At 54.7% G+C, this 27,976-nt stretch overlaps 1 protein-coding gene across 1 annotated transcript in view; it reads left to right on the forward strand.

Moving 5' to 3' along the window:
* The window catches only part of LOC140398875 (collagen alpha-1(V) chain-like), a 205,606-nt gene that overhangs the window by 33,631 nt on the left and 143,999 nt on the right, over positions 1–27,976 (forward strand). The window contains exon 2 of the mRNA XM_072487819.1: positions 22,155–22,322. Within this exon, the coding sequence (XP_072343920.1) occupies positions 22,155–22,322 (168 nt within the window). The remainder of the gene's footprint in view (positions 1–22,154; positions 22,323–27,976) is intronic.

Raw genomic sequence — 27,976 nt, forward strand, 5'->3', positions numbered from 1 at the left:
CAGTACTGAGGGAGCGCCGCAATGTCAGAGGGTCTTTACTGAGGGAGTGCCGCACTGTCAGAGGGGCAGTACTGAGGGAGTGCCGCACTGTCAGAGGGTCAGTACTGAGGGAGTGTCGCACTGTCAGAGGGTCAGTACTGAGGGAGCGCCGCAATGTCAGAGGGTCATTACTGAGGGAGTGCCGCACTGTCAGAGGGGCAGCACTGAGGGAGTGCCGCGCTGTCAGCGGGTCAGTACTGAGGGAGTGCCGCAATGTCAGAGGGTCATTACTGAGGGAGTGCCGCACTGTCAGAGGGTCAGTACTGAGGGAGTGCTGCACTGTCGGAGGCTCAGTACTGAGGGAGCGCTGCACTGTCAGAGGGTCAGTACTGAGGGAGTGCTGCACTGTCAGGGGGTCAGTACTGAGGGAGTGCTGCCCTGTCAGAGGGTCAGTACTGGGGGAGTGTCGCACTGTCAGGGGGTCAGTACTGAGGGAGTGCTGCACTGTTAGGGGGTCAGTACTAAGGGTGTGCTGCCCTGTCAGAGGGTCAGTACTGAGGGAGTGCTGCACTGTCAGGGGGTCAGTACTGAGGGAGTGCTGCCCTGTCAGAGGGTCAGTACTGCGGGAGTGCTGCACTGTCAGAGGGTCAGTACTGAGGGAGTGCCGCACTGTCAGAGGGTCAGTACTGAGGGAGTGCCGCACTGTCAGAGGGTCAGTACTGAGGGAGTGCTGCACTGTCAGAGGCTCAGTACTGAGGGAGCGCTGCACTGTCAGAGGGTCAGTACTGAGGGAGTGCTGCACTGTCAGGGGGTCAGTACTGAGGGAGTGCTGCCCTGTCAGAGGGTCAGTACTGCGGGAGTGCTGCCCTGTCAGAGGGTCAGTACTGAGGGAGTGCCGCACTGTCAGAGGGTCAGTACTGAGGGAGTGCCGCACTGTCAGAGGGTCAGTACTGAGGGAGTGCCGCACTGTCAGAGGGTCAGTACTGAGGGAGTGCTGCCCTGTCAGAGGGTCAGTACTGCGGGAGTGCTGCACTGTCAGAGGGTCAGTACTGAGGGAGTGCCGCACTGTCAGAGGGTCAGTACTGAGGGAGTGCCGCACTGTCAGAGGGTCAGTACTGAGGGAGTGCCGCACTGTCAGAGGGTCAGTACTGAGGGAGCGCTGCACTGTCAGAGGGTCAGTACTGAGGGAGTGCTGCACTGTCAGGGGGTCAGTACTGAGGGAGTGCTGCCCTGTCAGAGGGTCAGTACTGGGGGAGTGTCGCACTGTCAGAGGGTCAGTACTGAGGGAGTGCCGCACTGTCAGAGGGTCAGTACTGAGGGAGTGCTGCACTGTCAGGGGGTCAGTACTGAGGGAGTGCTGCACTGTTAGGGGGTCAGTACTGAGGGAGTGCTGCCCTGTCAGAGGGTCAGTACTGAGGGAGTGCTGCACTGTCAGGGGGTCAGTACTGAGGGAGTGCTGCCCTGTCAGAGGGTCAGTACTGCGGGAGTGCTGCACTGTCAGAGGGTCAGTACTGAGGGAGTGCCGCACTGTCAGAGGGTCAGTACTGAGGGAGTGCCGCACTGTCAGAGGGTCAGTACTGAGGGAGTGCTGCACTGTCAGAGGCTCAGTACTGAGGGAGCGCTGCACTGTCAGAGGGTCAGTACTGAGGGAGTGCTGCACTGTCAGGGGGTCAGTACTGAGGGAGTGCTGCCCTGTCAGAGGGTCAGTACTGCGGGAGTGCTGCACTGTCAGAGGGTCAGTACTGAGGGAGTGCCGCACTGTCAGAGGGTCAGTACTGAGGGAGTGCCGCACTGTCAGAGGGTCAGTACTGAGGGAGTGCCGCACTGTCAGAGGGTCAGTACTGAGGGAGTGCTGCCCTGTCAGAGGGTCAGTACTGCGGGAGTGCTGCACTGTCAGAGGGTCAGTACTGAGGGAGTGCCGCACTGTCAGAGGGTCAGTACTGAGGGAGTGCCGCACTGTCGGAGGGTCAGTGCTGAGGGAGTGCTGCACTGTCGGAGGCTCAGTACTGAGGGAGCGCTGCACTGTCAGAGGGTCAGTACTGAGGGAGTGCTGCACTGGCAGGGGGTCAGTACTGAGGGAGTGCTTCCCTGTCAGAGGGTCAGTACTGAGGGAGTGCCGCACTGTCAGAGGGTCAGTACTGAGGGAGTGCCGCACTGTCAGAGGGTCAGTACTGAGGGAGTGCCGCACTGTCAGAGGGTCAGTACTGAGTGAGTGCTGCACAGTCAGAGGGTCAGTACTGAGGGAGTGCCGCACTGTCAGCGGGTCAGTACTGACCCTCTGACAGTGCAGCGCTCCCTCAGTACTGAGCCTCCGACAGTGCAGCACTCCCTCAGTACTGACCCTCTGACAGTGCGGCACTCCCTCAGTAATGACCCTCTGACATTGCGGCACTCCCTCAGTACTGACCCGCTGACAGCGCGGCACTCCCTCACTATCAGAGGGTCAGTACTGAGGGAGTGCCGCACTGTCAGAGGGTCAGTACTGAGTGAGTGCTGCACTGTCAGAGGGTCAGTACTGAGGGAGTGCCGCACTGTCAGAGGGTTAGTACTGAGGGAGTGCCGCAATGTCAGAGGGTCATTACTGAGGGAGTGCCGCACTGTCAGAGGGTCAGTGCTGAGGGAGTGCCGCACGGTCAGAGGGTCAGTGCTGAGGGAGTGCTGCACTGTCAGAGGGTCAGTACTGAGGGAGTGCTGCACTGTCAGAGGGTCAGTACTGGGGGAGTGTCGCACTGTCAGAGGGTCAGTACTGAGGGAGTGCCGCACTGTCAGAGGGTCAGTACTGAGGGAGTGCCGCAATGTCAGAGGGTCATTACTGAGGGAGTGCTGCACTGTCAGAGGGTCAGTACTGAGGGAGTGCCGCACTGTCAGAGGGTCAGTACTGAGTGAGTGCTGCACTGTCAGAGGGTCAGTACTGAGGGAGTGCCGCACTGTCAGAGGGTCAGTACTGAGGGAGTGCCGCAATGTCAGAGGGTCAGTACTGAGGGAGTGCCGCACTGTCAGAGGGTTAGTACTGAGGGAGTGCCGCAATGTCAGAGGGTCATTACTGAGGGAGTGCCGCACTGTCAGAGGGTCAGTGCTGAGGGAGTGCCGCACGGTCAGAGGGTCAGTGCTGAGGGAGTGCCGCACTGTCAGAGGGTCAGTACTGAGGGAGTGCTGCACTGTCAGAGGGTCAGTACTGGGGGAGTGTCGCACTGTCAGAGGGTCAGTACTGAGGGAGTGCCGCACTGTCAGAGGGTCAGTACTGAGGGAGTGCCGCAATGTCAGAGGGTCATTACTGAGGGAGTGCTGCACTGTCAGAGGGTCAGTACTGAGGGAGTGCTGCACCGTCGGAGGGTCAGTACTGAGGGAGCGCTGCACTGTCAGAGGGTCAGTACTGAGGGAGTGCCGCACTGTCAGAGGGTCAGTACTGAGGGAGTGCCGCATTGTCAGAGGGTCAGTACTGAGGGAGTGCCGCAATGTCAGAGGGTCATTACTGAGGGAGTGCTGCACTGTCAGAGGGTCTTTACTGAGGGAGTGCCGCACTGTCAGAGGGTCAGTACTGAGGGAGCGCCGCACTGTCAGAGGGTCAGTACTGAGGGAGTGCCGCACTGTCAGAGGGTCAGTACTGAGGGAGTGCCGCACTGTCAGAGGGTCAGTACTGAGGGAGTGCTGCACTGTCAGTGCTACAGTTTCTACATTACAGCAGTGGCACTTCACAAATTATTTATTGGCTGTAGCACATCTCGGAGTGTCTGAAGATGGGAAAGGTGCTGCAAACATTGAAGATCTTTCCTGTTTATAACACTGATTGGTAAATTTAACAACAGACTACATTTAAATAGTGCCTACCACCTCGGAAAAAATGTTCTGAGGCGTTTCACTGGCTCTTTGCTGGAAAACCATTGAAACCGAGGCAAAGAGAAAAAAATTGGACCGGTGAGAAAATGTTTGGTCAAACACGTCAGCCTTCAGGAGCGTCTTAAAGGATGTGAGCGAGGTGGAGGAAATTCCAGAGATTTGGACCAAAGCAGCTGGAGGCACAGTCCCCAATGGAGTGATAGGAATCGGAGGATGCTCCAGAGGCCAGAATTGGAGGAGCGCAGAGATCTCAGAGGGTTGTAGAGTTGGAGACGTTAGGGAGGGTGCGGGACTTTGTAAACCAAAGGTAGAATTTTATAATTGAGACATTGCTTCAGCTTAAACAAAGTTTAAGTTGAGCTTCAGTTGGTGGACATCGCTGTTTGGGAGGGAGAGGCAGGGCGTAACATCAAAACAAATTAACTGGCCTGCATCACTTCATGACAATCGAGAATAAAAATAATACGTTTCGAAGAGCCAATTTCAGTGTAGTGAGAACGGAGCTGGCCCTGGTAAATTGGAATCTAAGATTGGCAAGTAAAACTCTCATGTAACAGTGAGCTCCTTTTAAAGAGGAGATAGTTTGGGAGGATGGATTCACATGAGGGGGCAACAGAAACAGAACTCCCTGGATGATGTAAGCGATGGGCAGCAAGGTGAAGCCAAAATACAAATAACAACCAAGCTGAAGGTTAAGAGGGGAAATGAAATTAAAACAGAAATAAGAGAAGTAACGAGAGAGTCGGAGAAGGGACCAGCAGTTAACTTCAAAGAGAATCCAGAAATATTCTCTACATGCGTAAATACTAAAAGGAAGAACTGGGCTAATTCAGGACCAAAAAGAGGTTTTACACATGAAGTTGTGGGTCACTGTCTGTGCGGAGTCTGCACGTTCTCCCCGTGTCTGCGTGGGTTTCCTCCGGGGGCTCCGGTTTCCTCCCACAGTTCAGAGACGTGCAGGTTAGGTTTGGTCATGATAAATTGCCCCTTAGTGTCCAAGGATATCGATGTTGGGTTACAGGGATAGGGCGAGGGAGTGGGCCTCGGCAGGGGGCTCTTTTGGAGGGTCGGTGAAAGCTCGATGAGCTGAATGGCCTCCTTCTGCACTGCAGGGATTCTGTGTTTCAATCGCATGGTTGAGGTATGAAAAAATGAAATGAAAATCGCTTATTGTCACAAGTAGGCTTCAAATGAAGTTACTGTGAAAAGCCCCTAGTCGCCACATTCCGGCGCCTGTTTGGGGAGGCTGTTACGGGAATTGAACCGTGCTGCTGGCCTGCCTTGGTCTGCATTCAAAGCCAGCGATTTAGCCCTGTGCTAAACCAGCCCCTATTAATGGTTCAGATCGAGTTATTCAAAATCCTCGGGTTGATTGTTTTTCAAATATTGTCTATAAATTTACATTACCATTACCATAGCGACAGCCCAGGCTAACGCTAGTCTGAAGTAAATAAAATGGTGAGAAACGCAATATGTGTCACTGAATAATAAATAGTGTCCCTGCACGGCCATTCCATTCATGGTGCCATCTACGTTGCTACTGTTGGAAAGGGTGTCGGCGTGCAGAATAACAACTGGGCTTCCTGTGCTCAAGGTCGCTGTGGTCAGTGGGTCTTAGAGTCGGACAGCGCAGAAAAGGTCTTCTGGCCCATCGAGTCTGCACTGACAATAACGAGCCCTAACCTCGGGCTAATCCCCTCACCAGCATTTATATCCTCGAATGTGAGGGTGTTTCAAATGCTCATCCCAGTGCTTTTTAAAGGGCGTGAGGTTTGCAGCCTCCACCACCTTCCCAGGCCGTGCATTCCAGACTCTCACCACCCTCTGAGAGAAATACAATTCTCAAATCCCCTCAGAACCTCCTGCCCCTCACCCTCAAACTATCCCCCTCGTGATGGACCCTCAACCAAGGGGAACAGCTGCTTCCTATTTCCCCTGTCCAATCCCCTCAATCCCCCCCCTCAGCCTTCTCTGCTCTAAAGAACCCCCCCCCCCTCAGCCTTCTCTGCTCTAAAGAACCCCCCCCCCCCTCAGCCTTCTCTGCTCTAAAGAACCCCCCCCCTCAGCCTTCTCTGCTCTAAAGAACCCCCCCCTCAGCCTTCTCTGCTCTAAAGAACCCCCCCCCTCAGCCTTCTCTGCTCTAAAGAACCCCCCCCCCCCTCAGCCTTCTCTGCTCTAAAGAACCCCCCCCCCTCAGCCTTCTCTGCTCTAAAGAACCCCCCCCCTCAGCCTTCTCTGCTCTAAAGAACCCCCCCCCCTCAGCCTTCTCTGCTCTAAAGAACCCCCCCCCCTCAGCCTTCTCTGCTCTAAAGAACCGCCCCCCCCCTCAGCCTTCTCTGCTCTAAAGAACCCCCCCCTCAGCCTTCTCTGCTCTAAAGAACCCCCCCCCCCCCCCCAGCCTTCTCTGCTGTAAACATTCCCAGCCTATCCAGTCTCTCCTTATAGCTCAGATGTTCCATCCCAGGCAACATCCTGGTGAATCTCCTCTGCACCCCCTCCAGTGCAATCACCTCCTTCCGATAGTGAGGTGACCAGAACTGTACACAGTACTCCAGCTGTGATCTAACCAACGTTCTGTACAGCTCCATCATAACCGCCATCACTGAGAAAGACAAGTGTCCCATGTCCCTTCTTAACTGTGATAATCACCCGCTCTGCTGCCTTCAGGGATCTGTGAACAAGTTCCCCAAGATCCATCTGTTCCTCGCAGCTTCCTAGTGTCCTGCCGTTCATTACATCCTCCCTCGCCCTGTTTCTTCTTCCAAAGTGCATCACCTCGCACTTATCAGGGTTAAATACCAGCTTCCACTGCTCTGCCCATCTAACAAACATGTGGGGCGGGGGGGAGGAGGGGGCAGGGGGGATCGGGGGGGGGGGCGGGCGGAGCGGGCAGGCGGGGGGCAGGGGGGGTCCGCCATGGAGCTTGGCGCTGCCACTGGAGACCCTGCCATGCGAATGTGCGGACTCCAAACCGGAGGTGCGGGGCCCGTAACCACAGCTCAAGCTGAGAGAATGACTCTGGGTTCCTGCTGGCCCCCTGCGGGGCAGGGAATTGGCTGTACGTTTTTCCAGGAATCTTTGGAGTAAAACTCCAGTGTGTTTACGCCAGCGTGGACGACAGAGTGCCAATAACGGAGAATGCTGCCCCCTGTGTGCATGTGGGTGAGACTGTGGGTGAGAAAATGGGAGTTAAAGCTTAGGGTTAAGATTGGCAACACGATTTGGAAATATGAAAAGAAAATAAAAATCGCTTATTGTCACAAGTAGGCTTCAAATGAAGTTACTGTGAAAAGCCCCTAGTCGCCACATTCCGGCGCCTGTTCGGGGAGGCTGGTGCGGGAATATTCGTGGAGATTTCCACCCCACCCCCACACTCCTGATATTGATTCCCAATTTGAACGGCGTGGGATTCGCCAGTGCCCAACGCCGAAATCGGGGCCGGTTTGACACCGGTCATTTTTGGCAGGGAAGGCGGGGGTGCTAGCCCGTCACCGGTCCCGGAATCAGTGAGGGTTTCACGCCGATTTCCTGGTCGTAAAAGACCACACACGCTCCGCGGGCACCGCATGTAGCCGCGGAAACGCAGAATCCATCATGTAGATTCTTCGTTCTTTGATTGGATGTTTTTTACTGTGAGTCAAACTGACTTTTATCCCATGTCCAATATAATCAAATCAACAAATCAGTTTAACGCTGCCAATGATATTCCTTCCTGCTCTTTGCTTACAACACTCTTCTGAAGATTAATCTTTAATTTCGGACGGTTCCAGGGCAGATTTGTGTCTAAACTGACCAATTGTATTGTTTGTTTGCTCAGCACTTCCACCAAATGCTGTTTCCGTAACCCCTCGCTCCCACAGAATTGCAGCTACCCCCCCCCCCCCCCCCACCCCCCCATCTCTCTACCAAAGGCCCATCAGCCCTCTCCAGCTCCCCATTTGCCCCAGGGCGCTATCGTTGTCATTCCCTCTCAACCCCCAGCACACTCCTTACCCCGCCCGATCACATTTACATTAAACACCTCAACCAAATGTAACCTTTTCTCCCTGAAAGTGGAACAGTCCCAGATTCTCCAGTCCCTCCATTTCACTAAAGTCACTCATCCATGAAACCGTGCCAGTGAATCTCTTCCACATCCTCTCTAAGCCTCACTAAGACCCGGCATCCAGGATTGTACACATTACCCCAGTTCGGACCTAACCAGTAACTTCGAAAAGTTAAGCAGAACCGCCTCCATTTAACTCGAGGCCCCTATTTTGAAAACCAAAGATTTAACAGCCTTCCCACCATCTTCAAACACTTCTGCCCTTGTCCATCTCTACCCTGATGCAGTCTTTTATATTGTATGTTAGGTACATTCACACCCACTTTATGGGCCTAATGTACAACAGCAGACGGGCGAGACTGAGCTGAATTGTAGACTCTGGGCTCGCTCTGTCCCTGTGGAACTATAACCCAGGAATGGGCTTCCAACCTGACTAACCATTCCCCATTCTTTTCCACCACATAGTATTCCTGCTCCAACAAAAACACTTAAATCGAAATTCCTGTTCCAGACGGAAAATGTTCTGAGTACCCTGATTTACGAGGACCAGCCGACACTCAACCATCAGCATTGTTCCAGAATGAGGTCACTTTGTAAAAAGTGACTGATTTTCACTGCTTTCTGTCTCCCAGTCTGCGCATTCTCTCTCTCTCTCTCTCTCTGCCTGAGTCTTAACAAGTCCCGGGGTCCGCGTGATCAAGTTGAGAAGAATCTGACGGCATGATAAATCTCGATAATTCAATTTCACACAATCTGGTTGCTGAAAGAAGGAGATTTGCATTTGAACAGCGCCAAGCAGAATTGCTGCTCTCCAGCGACGCCCATTCCGTTGTGTCTCGGCCCTCCAGGGTCTCCTCCGCCCTCCAGGGTCTCCTCCGCCCTCCGGGGTCTCCGCGCTCCGGGGTCTCCGCCCTCCGGGGTCTCCGCCCTCCGGGGTCTCCGCCCTCCAGGGTCTCCACAGCCCAGGGGTCTCCGCCCTCCGGGGTCTCCGCCCTCCGGGGTCTCCGCCCTCCGGGGTCTCCGCCCTCCGGGGTCTCCGCCCTCCTGGATCTCCGCCCTCCTGGATCTCCGCCCTCCGGGGTCTCCGCCCTCCGGGGTCTCCGCCCTCCGGGGTCTCCGCCCTCTGGGGTCTCCGCCCTCCGTGGTCTCCGCCCTCCGTGGTCTCCGCCCTCCGGGGTCTCCGCCCTCCGGGGTCTCCGCCCTCCGGGGTCTCCGCCCTCCGGGGTCTCCGCCCTCCGGGGTCTCCGCCCTCCGGGGTCTCCGCCCTCCGGGGTCTCCGCGCTCCGGGGCCTCCGCTGTCTGGGGGTCTGGGCCTGGGGGTGTCGGCTGTCTGGGGGTGTCGGCTGTCTGGGGGCGTCGGCTGTCTGGGGGTGTCGGCTGTCTGGGGATCTCCGCTGTCTGGGGTCTCCGCCCTCCGGGGTCTCCGCGCTCCGGGGCCTCCGCGGTCTGGGCCTGGGGGTGTCGGCTGTCTGGGGGTGTCGGCTGTCTGGGGGTCTCCGCTGTCTGGGGATCTCCGCTGTCTGGGGTCTCCGCACTCCGGGTGTCTCCGCTGTCTGGGGGTCTGGGCCTGGGGTCTCCGCTGTCTGGGGGTCTCCACTGTCTGGGGGTCTCCGCTCTCCGGGGGTCTCCGCTCGCCGGGGGTCTCCGCTGTCTGGTGGTCTGGGCCTGGGGGTGTCCGCGGTCTGGGCCTGGGGGTGTCCGCTGTCTGGGGGTCTCTGTTGTCTGGGGGTCTTTGTTGTCTGGGGGGGTCTCCATATCTGGGGGTCACCACTGTCTGGGGGGTCACCACTGTCTGGGGGCCTCCATGTCTGGGGTCTCCGCTGTTTGGGTGTCACGGTCTGGGGGTCTCCGCCCCCCTAGGGTCTCCGCCCCCCTAGGGTCTCCGCCCTCCGGGGTCTCCGCCCTCCGGGGTCTCCGCGGTCTGGGGCCGTTGCCTGCGTTTTGGGCTGTGTTGATAATCTCTGCTCCAGGAGGATTGTCCATTGCTGTTGGGAGGGAGAAAGGACAACATGGGGCAGGCCACAGCAGTAAAAATAGAATGCGGGGGGGGAGGGGGGGTAGTGTGTGGGGGCTGCAGGGGTGGTCCAGGGGGTGGGGTAGGGTCTGGGGGGGATGGGGTCGAAGAACAACAAAGAACAAAGAAATGTACAGCACAGGAACAGGCCTTTCGGCCCTCCAAGCCCGTGCCGACCATGCTGCCCGACTAAACTACAATCTTCTACACTTCCTGGGTCCGTATCCTTCTATTCCCATCCTATTCATGTATTTGTCAAGATGCCCCTTAAATGTCACTATCGTCCCTGCTTCCACCACGTCCTCCGGTAGCGAGTTCCAGGCACCCACTACCCTCTGCGTAAAAAACTTGCCTCGTACATCTACTCTAAACCTTGCCCCTCTCACCTTAAACCTATGCCCCCTCGTAATTGACCCCGCTACCCTGGGGAAAAGCCTCTGACTATCTACTCTGTCTATGCCCCTCATAATTTTGTAGACCTCTATCAGGTCTCCCCTCAACCTCCTTCGTTCCAGTGAGAACAAACCGAGTTTATTCAACCGCTCCTCATAGCTAATGCCCTCCGTACCAGGCAACATTCTGGTGATGCACGATCAATTGCACAAAGACTAAAGTTGGGTACAACTGTGGCTTTATTACAGTCAGATGCGTGGCCTCCTGCTGCAGCTGGCGAAATGGCAGGGCACTGGAGGTCATGCATATTTATACAGTTCTCCGTGGGCGGAGCCAGCCGGCAGGAGCTACCGGCGAACCTGTAATGCAGATCCTACCTTACATCTCCTATTACAGCGGTTCACCACATTCACCCCCTGTTAAAAATGAGTCCGGCGGGGGTGACGTGAAACGATATACAATTAGTGCAATTATGTACAGAGGTAGGGAAAGAAAAGTCCATGTTGACGGTCCGGAATCCGTCAAAGGTTCAGCCGGTCCGGTGCTTTGGTGTTTAGTTGGAAGCGGCGTAAAGGTGGCGGCGAAGTCGGTGCTGGCGGTGGTGGAGGTGGCACCGATGGCAGTGCTGATGCTGGCCAGTCATCGGGGAACTCCGGGAGCGTGCAAAAGTCCTCTTCGTCCTCTTGTGCGAAAAAGGGGAGGGGGGGGGTGGTCTGGTGGGGTCAATATTGGCAGCGCGGTGGGAGAGGGCGGGGGGGGCGCATGGGTGGGGGCGTGTGTTGGGGTGGAACCTGACGGTGCCAGGTCCCTGAGTGAGACAGTATCTTGGTGGCCGTCGGGGAACTCAACGTAGGCATATTGAGGGTTGGCGTGGAGCAGGTGAACCCTGTCCACCAAGGGGTCCGCCTTGTGGAGTCGGACGTGCCTACGGAGAAGGACCGGTCCTGGAGCAGCGAGCCAAGTTGGGAGCGACACCCCGGATGTGGACGTCCTGGGGAAGGTAAAACCACGTTCATGGGGTGTGTTATTAGTGGCGGTGCACAATAGTGACCGGATGGAGTGCAGAGCGTCAGGGGGGACCTCCTGCCAGCGAGAGGCTGGGAGGTTCCTGGACCGTAGGGCCAGCTGGACGGCCCTCAAACCATCCCATTCTCCCGTTCTACTTGCCCGTTTCCCCGGGGGTTGTAGCTGGTCGTCCTGCTGGAGGCTATACCCCTGCTGAGCAGGAACTGAGGCAGCTCATCGCTCATCAATGAGGATCCCCTGTCACTGTGGATGTAGGCGGGGAAACCGAACAGAGCGAAGATGGTGCTGAGGGCCTTGATGCCGGTGGCAGACGTCATATCGGGGCATGGGATGGCGAAGGGGAATCTGGAGTACTCATCCACCACACTGAGAATGTACGTGTTATGGTCGGTGGAGGGGAGGGGCCCTTTGAAATCCACGCTGAGTCATTCAAAGAGGTGGGAAGCCTTCACCAGGCGCGCACGGCCTGGCCGGTAGAAGTGCGGCTTGCACTCCGCACAGACCTGGCAGTCCCTGGTGACTGTCCTTACTTCCTCGACGGAGTAGGGCAGATTGCGAGCTTTGACCAGATGGTACAATCGAGTGACCCCCGGGTGACAAAGGCTGTCGTGTAGGGCCCGGAGTTGGTCCACTTGTGCGCTGGCACATGTACCTCGGGAGAGGGCGCCTGGGGGCTCGTTGAGTTTACCGGGGCGTACAAGATCTCGTAATTATAGGTGGAGAGCTCGATTCTCCACCGCAAGATTTTATCATTTTTGCCCCGCTGTGTGCTATTGAACATGAAGGCTACCGACTGTTGGTCAGTGAGGAGAGTGAATCTGTTACCGGCCAATTAATGACTCCAATGCTGTACAGCTTCAACGATAGCTTGGGCCTCCTTTTCGACGGATGAGTGTCGAATTTCAGAGGCATGAAGGGTGCGGGAAAAGAATGCCACGGGTCTGCCTGCCTGGTTTAGAGTGGCGGCAAGGGCGACGTCTGAAGCGTCGCTTTCTACTTGGAAAGGCAGTGACTCGTCCACTGCGCGCATCCCGGCCTTGGCGATGTCTGCTCTGATGTGGGCGAAAGCGTGTTGTGCCTCGGCCGCGAGGGGGAATTGGGTGGACTGAATGAGTGGGCGGGCCTTGTCCGCATAGTTTGGGACCCACTGAGCGTAGTAGGAAAAGAACCCCAGGCAGCGTTTGAAGGCCTTGGGGCAGTGGGGGAGGGGGAGCTCCATGAGGGGGCGCATGCGGTCGGGGTCGGGGTCGGGCCCGAGAAGTCCATTTTGGACTATATAGCTGAGAATGGCTAACCGGGTCGTGCTGAGCACACGCTTCTCTTTGTTGTAGGTCAGGTTGAGAAGATTGGCAGTGCGGAGGAATTTATCGAGGTTGGCATCGTGGTCCCGCTGGTCATGGCCGCAGATGGTGACATTATCTAAGTACGGAAAGGTGGCCCGCAAACCATACTGGTCGACCATTCGGTCCATCTCTTTGGAAGACCGAGACCCCATTTGTGACACCGAAAGGGACCCTAAGGAAGTGGTAGAGGCGACCGTCCGCCTCGAAGGCCGTGTATGGCCGGTCCGACTTCCGGGTGGGGAGCTGGTGGTCGGCGGATTTCAGGTCAATTGTTGAGAAGACCCGGTACTGTGCAATCTGATTGACCATATCAAATATGCGTGGGAGGGGGTACGCGTCGAGCTGCGTGTACCGATTGATGGTCTGGCTGTAGTCCACGACCATCCTGTGTTTCTCCCCAGTTTTAACAACTACCACTTGGGCTCTCCGGGGGCTGTTGCTGGCCTCGATAATACCCTCCTTAAGCAGCCGCTGGACTTCGGACCTGATGAAGGTCTTGTCCTGGGTGCTGTACCGTCTGCTCCTGGTGGCGACGGACTTGCAATCCGCAGTTCGATTGGCAAAGAGGGAGGGGGGGTAGGGGCCCACCGAATTTGAGGGTGAGGCTCTGGAGGTTGCACTGGAAGTCCAGGCCAAACAGGAGTGCAGCGCAGAGATTAGGAAGGACATAGAGGCGGAAGTTACTGAATTCTACACCCTGGACCGTGAGGGTGACTGTACAAAAGCCTCGGATTGGGATGGAGTAGGATCCGGAGGCTAGGGAGATCCTTTGATTGGCAGGGTGGACCTCGAGGGAGCAGCGCCTTACCGTATCTGGGTGAACAAAGCTTTTGATGCTCCTGGAGTCCAGCAGCACGAGGTCGCGTGGCCGTTGATTTTAACCGTCGTCGACGCGGTGGCCAGGTTGTGCGGGCGAGATTGGTCAAGTGAGCTGCGAGTAGCCGTTGGATGCTTCGGGTGGCGAGCGTGTGCGGTTCCGATGTCGGGATGTCCGGAGACCCTGTGGGGGACAAGATGGCGGCGCCCATGGTGCGCACATTGTGGTGTCGGGCCAAGATGGCGGCGCCCATTGTGTGTCTGGCATGGGGGAGGGTGCGATAGCGGGCGCGATCGCAGCGACTGCGCGGGTCTGGCACACAGCCGCGAAGTGGCCCTTCTTACAGCAGGATTTACAAACGGCGGTGCGGGCCGGGCAGTGTTGGCGGGGGTGCTTCTGTTGACCGCAGAAGTAACAGCGGGGACCCCCGGGGTGCGCGGATCGGCGTGCGGCGCAGGCGTATTGGGAAGGCAGGGCCCCGGCTGAGGAAGTCGTCGGCGGGGTCCAGGAGGGGTAGGAAGGGGTAGAAGGGTGGGCAGCGTGGCGTACGTTACGGGATGTGACCGTCATGGAGAGTGCCAAGGTTTTTGTCTCCGCCAGTTCGAGCATGGCCCCTTCCAGTAATCGTTCTCGGATGCGGCCCGACGCAATCCCCGCCACGAAAGCATCGCGCATGAGGAGATTCGCGTGTTCGGCGGCCGTGACGGCCTGACAGTCACAGTCCCGGACAAGTGGAATTGGGCCCGCAAGAAGTCTTCGATGGACTCACCAGGTAGTTGCGAGCGGGTGGCGAGTACATGCCTGGCGGTGACAGTTAACTGAATTGCAACCGACAAACTCGAATTGAATTGAGTTATTGACACACACCCCACGCGGCTCAGGTAAAGGGTTCCGCTAATTGAGACTGAAATGAGGAATTTCTTCACTCAGAATGTTGTGAATCTTTTGAATTGTTTCCCCCGAGGGGTGTGTGACTCTCAGTCACTGTGTGCGCTCCGGACAGAGGGCGGTAGATTTGGGTGCAGTGAGGGACAGGGGGAAAGGATGCATTGTGTTGAATTGTGAAGCAGGCCAGAGGGGCTGAATGGCCTCCTCCAGCTCCTATATCCTCAGTTCCCTGTAAAGTGCGATGGCAGGATCCCTCGGCAACATGACCTGCTGTGGGAGTATAATCTCCAAGGACTTGGGGCTGGAGTTAAATAATCTGCTCATTACTTGTAGTGGGATTCAGGGTTTTTTAAACAACCATGTCCATTATGGTCAGGGTGGGAGATACATGACGTTTATTACTCATTTTGCCTTTGACATTTCCGTTGGGTTAATTGGAACATTTAACCGCCCACAGGAGTTGAACAAGGCCTTACAGCTCTCTCTGTGTCAGGGCCTTTCAAAGGAAATACCAATTTATTCTGGAAATTCTCATTCACAGAATACGCACAACCTCTCCCAGCAAAGTTCCTTCCCTTTGTCTCTGCGATTGTCTTCACCCTCCATTGACAGGAGTCTCCTCTTGACTCTCGTCATCAGCTACCCCACCTCCGAGGATGAGATCTACTTGGGGTTGCATTTCTGACAATGTGTGCATCATTGGCAAGGTCAGCATTCGTTGCCCTAACTACCCCCGAGGAGGAGGTGGTGAGCTGCATTCCTGAGCCGCTGCAGGCTACGTGGTGTAGGTGAACCCACAGTGCTGTTAGGGAGGAAGTTCCAGGTTGTAAACCGAGGGACATTGAAGGAACGGCTGATCTATTTCCAAGTCAGGGTGGTGAGTGACTTGCTGGGGAACCTTCAGCTGGTGGGGTTCCCAGGTATCTGCTGCCCTTGTCCCTCTGAATGGTAGAGGTCACAGGTTTGGAAGGTGCTGTACAACAAGCCTTGGTGAGTTCCTGCAGTGCGTCTTGTAGATGGTACACACGGCTGCCACTGTGCGTCGGCGGTGGAGGGAGTGACTGTTTGTGGATGGGGAGCCAATCAAGCGGCTGCTTTGTCCTGGATGGTGTTGAGCTTCTTGAGTGTTGTCGGAGCTGCTCTCATCCAGGCAAGTGGAGAGTATTCCATCACACTCCTGACTTGTGCCTTGTAGATGGTGGACAGGCTTTGGGGAGACAGGAGGTGAGTTACTCTCCGCAGGATTCCCAGCCTCTGACCTGCTCTGGTAGCCACAGTATTAATGTGGCTGGGTCCAGTTCAGTCTCTGGTAACCGGCAATATTGTGGGGGATTCAGCGATGGTAATGCCATTGAATGTCAAGGGGCGATGGTTAGATCCTCTCTTGTGGAGATGGCCATTGTCTGGCACTTGTGTGTCGCGAATGTAACTTGCCACTTGTCAGCCCAAGCCTGGATATTGTCCAGGTCTTGCTGCATTTGGACAGGGACCGCTTCATTATCTGAGGAGTCGCGAATGGTGCTGAACATTGTGCAGTCACCCGCAAACATCCCCACTTCTGACCTTATAAGACCATAAAATATAGAAGCAGAATTAGGCCATTTGGCCCATCGAATCTGCTCCGCCATTCTCCTGCAGTGATGTCCCAGGACTGAGATGACCGATCTCCAACCACCACATTCATCTCTCTTTGTGCCGGGAATGAGAGTTTTCCCGCTGATTCCCAACAACTCCAGTTTAGCTCGGGCTCCTTGATGCCACATTCGGTCAAATGCTGCCTTGATGTTGAGGGCGGTCACTCTCACCTCACCTCTGGAGTTCAGCTCTTTAGTCCATGTTTGAACCAAGGCTGTAATGAGGTCAGGAGCTGAGTGGCTGGTGGTCCTTGTTGTAAACTACTTGCTGGTTACTCTGTACAAAGCCAGGCTGGCAAAAGCTCATCTGGTGATGGATTTCCTCGTCAACATTTTTAGAGAGGCCACTGCCGAGGTTTGGGAGCAGATTCCAGAGTCACTCCTTCAACATATGTGGGAGGTGGCAAACTGAGCTGCCCCAGTGTGGGGTGAATGTGGGAGGGGGCAAACTGAGCTGCCCCAGTGTGGGGTGAATGTGGGAGGTGGCAAACTGAGCTGCCCAGTGTGGGGTGAATGTGGGAGGGGGCAAACTGAGCTGCCCCAGTGTGGGGTGAATGTGGGAGGGGGCAAACTGAGCTGCCCCAGTGTGGGGTGAATGTGGGAGGGGGCAAACTGAGCTGCCCCAGTGTGGGGTGAATGTGGGAGGGGGCAAACTGAGCTGTGCCAGTGTGGGGTGAATGTGGGAGGGGGCAAACTGAGCTGCCCCAGTGTGGGGTGAATGTGGGAGGGGGCAAACTGAGCTGCCCAGTGTGGGGTGAATGTGGGAGGGGGCAAACTGAGCTGCCCCAGTGTGGGGTGAATGTGGGAGGGGGCAAACTGAGCTGTGCCAGTGTGGGGTGAATGTGGGAGGGGGCAAACTGAGCTGCCCCAGTGTGGGGTGAATGTGGGAGGGGGCAAACTGAGCTGCCCCAGTGTGGGGTGAATGTGGGAGGGGACAAACTGAGCTGCCCCAGTGTGGGGTGAATGTGGGAGGGGACAAACTGAGCTGCCCCAGTGTGGGGTGAATGTGGGAGGGGGCAAACTGAGCTGTGCCAGTGTGGGGTGAATGTGGGAGGGGGCAAACTGAGCTGCCCCAGTGTGGGGTGAATGTGGGAGGTGGCAAACTGAGCTGTGCCAGTGTGGGGTGAATGTGGGAGGGGGCAAACTGAGCTGCCCCAGTGTGGGGTGAATGTGGGAGGGGACAAACTGAGCTGCCCCAGTGTGGGGTGAATGTGGGAGGGGACAAACTGAGCTGCCCCAGTGTGGGGTGAATGTGGGAGGGGGCAAACTGAGCTGCCCCAGTGTGGGGTGAATGTGGGAGGGGGCAAACTGAGCTGTGCCAGTGTGGGGTGAATGTGGGAGGGGGCAAACTGAGCTGCCCCAGTGTGGGGTGAATGTGGGAGGGGGCAAACTGAGCTGCCCCAGTGTGGGGTGAATGTGGGAGGGGACAAACTGAGCTGCCCCAGTGTGGGGTGAATGTGGGAGGGGACAAACTGAGCTGCCCCAGTGTGGGGTGAATGTGGGAGGGGGCAAACTGAGCTGCCCCAGTGTGGGGTGAATGTGGGAGGTGGCAAACTGAGCTGTGCCAGTGTGGGGTGAATGTGGGAGGGGGCAAACTGAGCTGCCCCAGTGTGGGGTGAATGTGGGAGGGGACAAACTGAGCTGCCCCAGTGTGGGGTGAATGTGGGAGGGGGCAAACTGAGCTGCCCAGTGTGGGGTGAATGTGGGAGGTGGCAAACTGAGCTGCCCCAGTGTGGGGTGAATGTGGGAGGTGGCAAACTGAGCTGTGCCAGTGTGGGGTGAATGTGGGAGGTGGCAAACTGAGCTGCCCAGTGTGGGGTGAATGTGGGAGGGGGCAAACTGAGCTGTGCCAGTGTGGGGTGAATGTGGGAGGGGGCAAACTGAGCTGCCCCAGTGTGGGGTGAATGTGGGAGGGGGCAAACTGAGCTGCCCAGTGTGGGGGGAATGTGGGAGGTGGCAAACTGAGCTGCCCAGTGTGGGGTGAATGTGGGAGGGGGCAAACTGAGCTGCCCAGTGTGGGGTGAATGTGGGAGGGGGCAAACTGAGCTGTGCCAGTGTGGGGTGAATGTGGGAGGGGGCAAACTGAGCTGCCCAGTGTGGGGTGAATGTGGGAGGGGGCAAACTGAGCTGTGCCAGTGTGGGGTGAATGTGGGAGGTGGCAAACTGAGCTGCCCAGTGTGGGGTGAATGTGGGAGGGGGCAAACTGAGCTGCCCCAGTGTGGGGTGAATGTGGGAGGTGGCAAACTGAGCTGCCCAGTGTGGGGTGAATGTGGGAGGGGACAAACTGAGCTGCCCAGTGTGGGGTGAATGTGGGAGGGGGCAAACTGAGCTGTGCCAGTGTGGGGTGAATGTGGGAGGGGACAAACTGAGCTGTGCCAGTGTGGGGTGAATGTGGGAGGGGACAAACTGAGCTGTGCCAGTGTGGGATTGGATTGGATTGCATTTGTTTATTGTCACTTGTACCGATGTACAGTGAAAAGTATTTTTCTGCGAGCAGCTCAACAGATCATTAAGTACATGAGAAGAAAAGGGAATAAAAGAAAATACATGATAGGGCAACACAACATACACAATGTAACTACATAAGCACTAGCATCGGATGAAGCATACAGGGTGTAGTGTTCATGCGGTCAGTCCATAAGAGGGTTGTTTAGGAGTCTGGTGACTGGGGAAGAAGCTGTTTTTGAGTCTATTCGTGCGTGTTCTCAGACTTCTGTATCTCCTGCCCGATGGAAGAAGTTGGAAGAGTGAGTAAGCCGGGTGGGAGGGGTCTTTGATTATACTGCCCGCTTTCCCCAGGCAGCGGGAGGTGTAGATGGAGTCAATGGGTGGGAGGAAGGTTTGTGTGATGGACTGGGCGGTGTTCACGACTCTCTGAAGTTTCTTGCGGTCCTGGGCCGAGCAGTTGCCATACCAGGCTGTGATGCAGCCCAATAGGATGCTTTCTATGGTACATCTGTAAATGTTGGTAAGAGTCAATGTGGACATGCCGAATTTCCTTAGATTCCTGAGGAAGTATAGGTGCTGTTGTGCTTTCTTGGTGGTAGCGTCGATGTGGGTGGACCAGGACAGATTTTTGGAGATGTGCACCCCTAGGAATTTGAAACTGCTAACCATCTCCACCTAGGCCCCGTTGATGCTGACAGGGGTGTGTACAGTACTTTGCTTCCTGAAGTCAATGACCAGCTCTTTAGTTTTGCTGGCATTGAGGGAGAGATTGTTGTCGCTACACCACTCCACTAGGTTCTCTATCTCCCTCCTGTATTCGGACTCATCGTTATTCGAGATCCGGCCCACTATGGTCGTATCGTCAGCAAACTTGTAGATGGAGTTGGAACCAAGTTTTGCCACGCAGTTGTGTGTGTACAGGCAGTAGAGTAGGGGGCTAAGTACGCAGCCTTGCGGGGCGCCGGTGTTGAGGACTATTGTGGAGGAGGTGTTGTTGTTCATTCTTACTGATTGTGGTCTGTTGGTCAGAAAATCGAGGATCCAGTTGCAGAGTGGGGAGCCAAGTCCTAGGTTTTGGAGCTTTGATATGGGGTTGGCTGGGATTATGGTGTTGAAGGCGGAGCTGTAATCAATAAATAGGAGTCTGATGTCGGAGTCCTTGTTTTCGAGATGCTCTAGGGATGTGTGTAGGGCCAGGGAAATGGTGTCTGTGTCAGGGAAGTGGCAAACTGAGCTGCCCCAGTGTGGGGTGAATGTGGGAGGGGACAAACTGAGTCTGGCACTGGGGTACGGGTCCCACACACACTGACTCTCACTAGGGTACGGGTCCCACACACACTGACTCTCACTGGGGTACGGGTCCCACACACACACTGACTCTCACTGGGGTACGGGTCCCACACACACTGACTCTCACTGGGGTATGGGTCCCTGACACTGACTCTCACTGGGGTCCGGGTCCCACACACACTGACTCTCACTGGAGTAAGGGTCCCACACACACTGACTCTCACTGGGGTACGGGTTACGCACACACTCACTCTCACTGGGGTACGGGCCCCACACACACTGACTCTCACTGGGGTACGGGTCCCACACACACTGACTCTCACTGGGGTATGGGTCCCACACACACTGACTCTCACTGGGGTATGGGTCCCACACACTGACTCTCACTGGGGTACGGGTCCCACACACACTGACTCTCACTGGGGTACGGGTCCCACACACACTGACTCTCACTGGGGTATGGGTCCCACACACACTGACTCTCACTGGGGTACGGGTCCCACACACACTGACTCTCACTGGGGTACGGGTCCCACACATACTGACTCTCACTGGGGCACGGGTCCCACACACACTGACTCTCACTGGGGTACGGGTCCCAAACACACTGACTCTCACTGGGGTACGGGTTACGCACACACTCACTCTCACTGGGGTACGGGTCTCACACACACTGACTCTCACTGGGGTACGGGTTCCAACCACACTGACTCTCACTGGGGTACGGGTCCCACACACACTGACTCTCACTGGGGTACGGGTCTCACACACACTGACTCTCACTGGGTTACGGGTCCCACACACACTGACTCTCACTGGGGTACGGGTCCCACACACACTGACTCTCACTGGGGTACGAGTCCCACACACACTGACAATCACTGGGGTACGGGTCCCACACACACTGACTCTCACTGGGGTACGGGTCCCACACACTGACTCTCACTGGGGTACGGGTCCCACACACACTGACTCTCACTGGGGTACGGGTCACACACACACTGACTCTCACTGGGGTACGGGTCCCACACACACTGACTCTCACTGGGGTACGGGTCCCACACACACTGACTCTCACTGGGGTACGGGTTCCACACACACTGACTCTCACTGGGGTACGGGTCCCACACACACTGACTCTCACTGGGGTACGGGTCCCACACACTGACTCTCACTGGGGTACGGGTCCCACACACACTGACTCTCACTGGGGTACGGGTCCCACACACACTGACTCTCACTGGGGTACGGGTTCCACACACACTGACTCTCACTGGGGTACGGGTCCCACACACACTGACTCTCACTGGGGTACGGGTCCCACACACACTGACTCTCACTGGGGTACGGGTCCCACACACACTGACTCTCACTGGGGTACGGGCTCCACACACACACACACACACACTCACAGACCGTACAGGAGCTGACACTGAGACACACTTGGGCTAGACCATAAATATCCAGAGGGTGAATTACTATTTATGTATTTCCTAAGTTGTGGTTAATTTGTCACAACTTGCATCCTGATTTGAAAATGTTCAGGCTTGTTTCTTTGCTCTGAGAACTCCTTGATCTTGGAGTGGCTGAGATCCGAGTATAGCTGTAAACAGAGTGACAGATGTAACAAGAGTTTGGGGTTTTGGCTGTGATGTTTGTTAACTGGTCTGGGGAATCCGTGTTGCGCAATGAAATGTGCTCCATCCACAGTCCGTGGTCAATTGTTCCATCCCGGACTGTCCCTTATCAAACCACTGACATGGCGAAGGGAACGCTGGTCTTTGTTGGACCAGCTGGAGTGCACATGGATGGGAGCTATACTGGAGTGATTTAAAGCTGTGGCTCGATCACATCTACACCATTCAGTCCAGGGTAACACCTCAGCAATGAGGCCCAGAAATAAAGAAGGGCTTTCGTTTACATATCCTTTCTCATCTCAAAGAGCATGACAGCCAATCTGGTGTTGTGCCTGTCCTCATGACGAGCTTATTGGTCTCGGAATGGGTGGATTACCAATCGAGCAGAGTGGTATCAGGGCCAAAAGGGTTAAATTATGAGGAGCGAGCACACAGTCCAGGCTCCGATGGGGATTTCTTTTTCGACGAGCTATCACAGGCAGGAGGGTTGGAATGGCCTCCTCCTGTGCCTATCAAGGATTCTGACTTCTACATGCTAAGAAAAAATTGGAATCAGACCTTTCATCAGGCTTTAAAAAAACAAAAGCTTTGTCTTCGAAGCACAAATCAGTCAGTGTTTAAAATGGAATTGGGTGTTAAAGAGGGGCTGGCGGTGGGGGGGGGGGGGTGCTGGTGATTGGGAGGGGGGCTGGTGAGGGGGGGAGGGGGGGGACTGGCGGTGGGGTGTGTGTGACCCCTCCGTGTTCCTGGGCAGCTCGGGTAGCCAGCAGCCACATTGTAATCATCAAGTCTTCTTTCAACAGTGGAACCAGTCGACATCCTGAAGATTCTAGAACTTCACACTTTACCTGAAGGAATACAGAAAACGATAGGTATTTGTGCCAACAGAAAATCAACAAAGACTGCAGATGTTGCCTATCGAGTAAACAGGTCTGCCCAGCTCAGTGCTCCAACCAAACAGTTATACCCAGGTAAGATCCGTTCTATTTACCCTTCATCTGAATCCAGTGGCTCTGTTAATCCCTCACTGCATTGTGTAATGAGCAGGTTAACTTGTGATCTTTATATTCAAGGATCCTCTGGGGAAGAGTAATCATAACATGGTAAAATATTATCTTAAGTTCAAAACTTTGGTCTTAATTTTCAACAAAGCCACTGAAAGGAGAGATGAACTGGCTGTGATAGATTGGGAAATGAGATTAAAGGATTGGATGACGTGAGCAGTGGTAAACATTGTAAAACATCAGAATTCATAATGAATATACATTCCATTGAGTAATAAAAACTAAAAGTGTTACAACAGTGTCTAACCAGAGAAGTTCCAGCTCCCATTAGTTTTAAAGAGGCTTAAAATATTGCCATAAAGAGTAATTATCCCTCAGGATTGGGAAGGTTTTAAAAGTTAGCAACGGATGGAGAAATTGATGAAGGTGGGAGAATGAGGAAGATTGATGGAACAGTGGTGAAAGCTTCTCCAAGTACGCAAGAAAGAAATATGGAGTGAAGGCAAAGAGGAGGCGGGACGGGGGTGGGGCCTAGAGAATTAGATGAATGATAATGGAATAAGGAATCGACAGTCAGTAGATTCATGTTTTGTGTTTCGCTTCGCAACGGAAAACACAAAACACACCGGAAATAGTGGGAAAGGAAGGTCAAAAGAGAATGTGGAGCTTTCAGTGTGAATATGTGGTGACAAAAAGGTACTGGAGACATTGATCGGACTAAAAGCTACCAAATCCCTTGACCTGCCGGCCCACATCCCAGAGTTTTTACAGAGGTCCTGACCGAGACAGTGGACGCATTGGTTTTGATCTTTTGGAATTCATTAGATTCTAGGGTGATCGTCATGAAACCAATCTCCGTCTGTTACTTCGTGCAGAAGCAGAGTCCAGGCTGGGGTTAACAGTCCAATGAAATCTCTAACAAAGGATAGAGAGAAAAATCAAAGCACTACAGCAGCTACCCTCCGATCAGGACTACAAAAATGCAGGAATATATTGATATTACAACGGAACTGAAGTATAAATATAAGGAGGTCTCGCTGTAACTATCGGAGCACACCCAGAGCACCGTCTACAGTTTTGGAGAAAGGATATCCTTGTCTTGGGGAGAGTGGTTTTGGTGGATCAGTAGATGATTCCTGGAGTAAGGAAAGTTTGAGGACAATGGGGGAATCCATATTCCCAGGAGTTTGGAAGAATCAGAGGTGATCTTGCTGAAATGTATAAAATGACTTGTGGGTTTGACAGAGTAGATGATGAGAGGCTGATTGCCCAGGAGATCAGGGGAGGTCCCAGTCTCCCAATAAGGGCTGTTCGTTGAGGACTGAGATAAGGCAATCTTTCTCTGCCAGAGGGAGCTGCGAATTCCCAGTCAGTGAGTATATTCAAAGGTGAGGTTGACAGGAGTTTTGAGGGATAATGAGATCAAGCGGGAAAGTAGAGCTGTTGATCATGTTGAATAGGAAATTGGTCTGAGATCTGAACAGACTCTTGTTCTCTGTGCTGAGGGATGATCAGTTCTGAGATTTTCCTCACCTGTGCTTTTCCCTCATGAGTTTGGACCATTTTGATGAGACCCATTCTCAGAAGATCTTGATGGAATTCCTGAATCTTTCCTCTCGCTCTCTATCTGTCTCTCTCTCTCTCTCTCCCTCTCCACCCCCCTCCCACTGCATTCCTCCCACCCCTTCCTCCTCTTGCTCACAGCCTCCCTTTCTCCCCCTCTCCTTTTTTTCCCCCTCTGTTCCCAGCTCTCCCACCCCCCACTCTTGCTCTTCCCCTTCTCTCTCTCCCCAGTTGAGGAGCAGTGTTGAGACAGCTGGAGGTCAGTGTGGGCAAGCGTGAGGTCATCCATTATGGGCCGAGAGCGATGAAAATATTCCAAAACACTTTCCAAATGGTGAAGAGGTGACCTCTGACCCCAGTCTGGAGATTCATGTCTTGTTTTTCCTGCTGACTTTTGCTGCCACGTTGCCGAAGGTGGTTCTGTAATCGGGAACTGACAGACGGATGTTGGAATGTTGGGCTCTGGGGAATCTTGGTCAGGACTGAGACTGCAGGGTTTCAGCAGACCTTTAGAGCTACAGAGCAGTTCGGACATTGAACAATAAAGTCTAGACAGTGGTAACCGGGATCTGCGAAAAAATCCAACAATGGAAAGAGTTTGAGACCTGGAATGTTAAACATCAGCAGTGACTAACTGCAGTGGAGGGCAGTCTCCCATTCCCACAGAGAGTCAGATCCACACACTGGTCCTCAACATGACCCCATGAAGCACATGCTTCACATCCGAATCACATTCAGTCTTCACCACAACAGGAGAATCCATAAAATGAGTTCCCACTTAGTTCGTTCTTCAGCCCGTCAAACCAATACTGGATTTCTATGGGATTTCTGCCCCACTCTCTCCCCATAGCCCTGTATCAATCCCAAACTAATCCCACTGCCCCGTTCTCTCCCCATAGCCCTGTATCAATCCCAAACTAATCCCACTGTCCTGCTCTCTCCCCATAGCCCTGTATCAATCCCCAAACTAATCCCACTGCCCCGCTCTCTCCCCAAAGCCCTGTATCAATCCCAAACTAATCCCACTGCCCCGTTCTCTACCCAGAGCCCTGTATCAATCCCCAAACTAATCCCACTGTCCTGCTCTCTCCCCATAGCCCTGTATCAATCCCCAAACTAATCCCACTGTCCTGCTCTCTCCCCATAGCCCTGTATCAATCCCCAAACTAATCCCACTGCCCCGCTCTCTCCCCAAAGCCCTGTATCAATCCCAAACTAATCCCACTGCCCCGTTCTCTACCCAGAGCCCTGTATCAATCCCCAAACTAATCCCACTGCCCCGCTCTCTCCCCATAGCCCTGTATCAATCCCCAAACTAATCCCACTGCCCCGCTCTCTCCCCATAGCCCTGTATCAATCCCAAACTAATCCCACGGCCCCACTCTCTTCCCATTGCCCTGTATCAATCCCCAAACTAATCCCACTGCCCCGCTCTCTCCCCATAGCCCTGTATCAATCCCAAACTAATCCCACGGCCCCACTCTCTCCCCATAGCCCTGTATCAATCCCAAACTAATCCCACTGCCCCACTCTCTCTCCGTAGACCTGTATCAATCCCCACACTAATCCCACTGCCCCGCTCCCTCCCCATAGCCCTGTATCAATCCCAAACTAATCCCACTGCCACGCTCTCTCCCCATAGCCCTGTATCAATCCCAAACTAATCCCAGTGACCCGCCCTCTCCCCATAGCAATGTATTAATCCCCAAACTAATCCCACTGCCCCACTCTCTCCCCATAGCCCTGTATCAATCCCCAAACTAATCCCACTGCCCCACTCTCTCCCCGTAGCCCCGTATCAATCCAAATCTAATCCCACTGCCCCACTCTCTCCCCGTAGCCCTGTATCAATCCCCACACTAATCCCACTGCCCCGCTCTCTCCCCATAGCCCTGTATCAACCCCCAAACTAATCCCACTGCCCCGTTCTCTCCCCAAAGCTCTGTATCAATCCCCTAAACTAATCCCACTGCCCCGCTCTCTCCCCATAGCCCTGTATCAATCCCAAACTAATCCCACTGCCCCGCTCTCTACCCATAGCCCCGTATCAATCCCCAAACTAATCCCACTGCCCCGCTCTCTCCCCATAGCCCTATATCAATCCCAAACTAATCCCACTGCCCCACTCTCTCCGCATAGCCCTGTATCAATCCCAAACTAATCCCACTGCCCCGCTCTCTACCCATAGCCCCGTATCAATCCCCAAACTAATCCCACTGCCCCGCTCTCTCCCCATAGCCCTATATCAATCCCAAACTAATCCCACTGCCCCACTCTCTCCGCATAGCCCTGTATCAATCCCAAACTAATCCCACTGCCCCACTCTCTCCGCATAGCCCAGTATCAATCCCAAACTATTCCCACTGCCCCGCTCTCTCCCCATAGCCCTGTATCAATCCCAAACTAATCCCACTGCCACGCTCTCTCCCCATAGCCCTGTATCAATCCCAAACTAATCCCACTGACCCGCTCTCTCCCCACAGCAATGTATTAATCCCCAAACTAATCCCACTGCCCCACTCTCTCCCCATAGCCCTGTATCAATCCCCAAACTAATCCCACTGCCCCACTCTCTCCCCATAGCCCCGTATCAATTCAAAACTAATCCCACTGCTCCGCTCTCTCCCCATAGCAATGTATCAATCCCCAAACTAATCCCACTGTCCCGCTCTCTCCCCATAGCAATGTATTAATCCCCAAACTAATCCCACTGCCCCGCTCTCTCCCCATAGCCCTGTATCGATCCACAAACTAAAGCACTGTCCCGCTCTCTCCCCATAGCAATGTATTAATCCCCAAACTAATCCCACTGCCCCACTCTCTCCCCATAGCCCTGTATCAATCCCAAACTAATCCCAGTGCCCCACTCTCTCCCCACAGCCGTGTATCAATCACCAAACTAATCCCACCGCCCCGCTCTCTCCCCAAAGCCCTGTATCAATCCCCAAACTAATCCCACTGCCCCACTCTCTCCCCATAGCCCTGTATCGATCCCAAACTAATCCCAGTTCTTCGCTCTCCCCCACAGCCCTGTATCAATCCCAAACTAATCCCACTGCCCCACTCTCTCCGCATAGCCCTGTACCAATCCCAAACTAATCCAAGTTCATCGCTCTCCCCCACAGCCCTGTATCAATCCCAAACTAATCCCACTGCCCCACTCTCTCCCCACAGCTGTGTATCAATCACCAAACTAATCCCACTGCCCTGCTCTCTCCCCAAAGCCCTGTATCAATCCCCAAACTAATCCCACTGCCCCACTCTCTCCCCGTAGCCTGTATCAATCCCCAAACTAATCCCAATGCCCCACTCACTCCCCATAGCCCTGTACCAATCCCAAACTAATCCCAAAGCCCCACTCTCTCCCCATAGCCCTGTATCAATCCAAAACTAATCCCACTGCCCCACTCTCTCCCCACAGCTGTGTATCAATCACCAAACTAATCCCACTGCCCTGCCTCTCCCCATAGCCCTGGACCAATCCCCAAACTAATCCCACTGCCCCGCTCTCTCCCCATAGCCCTGTATCAATCCCCAAATTAATTCCACTGACCCACTCTCTCCCCATAGCCTTGTATCAATTCCCAAACTAATCCCACTGCCCCACTCTCTCCCCATAGCCCTGTATCAATTCCCAAACTAATCTCACTGCCCCACTCTCTCCCCATAGCCTTGTATCAATCCCAAACTAATCCCACTGCCCCGCTCTCTCCCCATAGCCCTGTATCAATCCCCAAACTAATCCCACTGCCCCACTCTCTCCGCATAGCCCTGTATCAAACCACAAACTAATCCCACTGCCCCACTCTCTCCCCATAGCCCTGCATCAATCCCAAACTAATCCCACTGCCCCGCTCTCTACCCATAGCCCCGTATCAATCCCCAAACTAATCCCACTGCCCCGCTCTCTCCCCATAGCCCTATATCAATCCCAAACTAATCCCACTGCCCCACTCTCTCCGCATAGCCCTGTATCAATCCCAAACTAATCCCACTGCCCCACTCTCTCCGCATAGCCCAGTATCAATCCCAAACTATTCCCACTGCCCCGCTCTCTC

This window comes from Scyliorhinus torazame, chromosome 22 (genome assembly GCF_047496885.1).
Source record: "Scyliorhinus torazame isolate Kashiwa2021f chromosome 22, sScyTor2.1, whole genome shotgun sequence".
NCBI classification, from domain to species: Eukaryota; Metazoa; Chordata; class Chondrichthyes; order Carcharhiniformes; family Scyliorhinidae; genus Scyliorhinus; species Scyliorhinus torazame.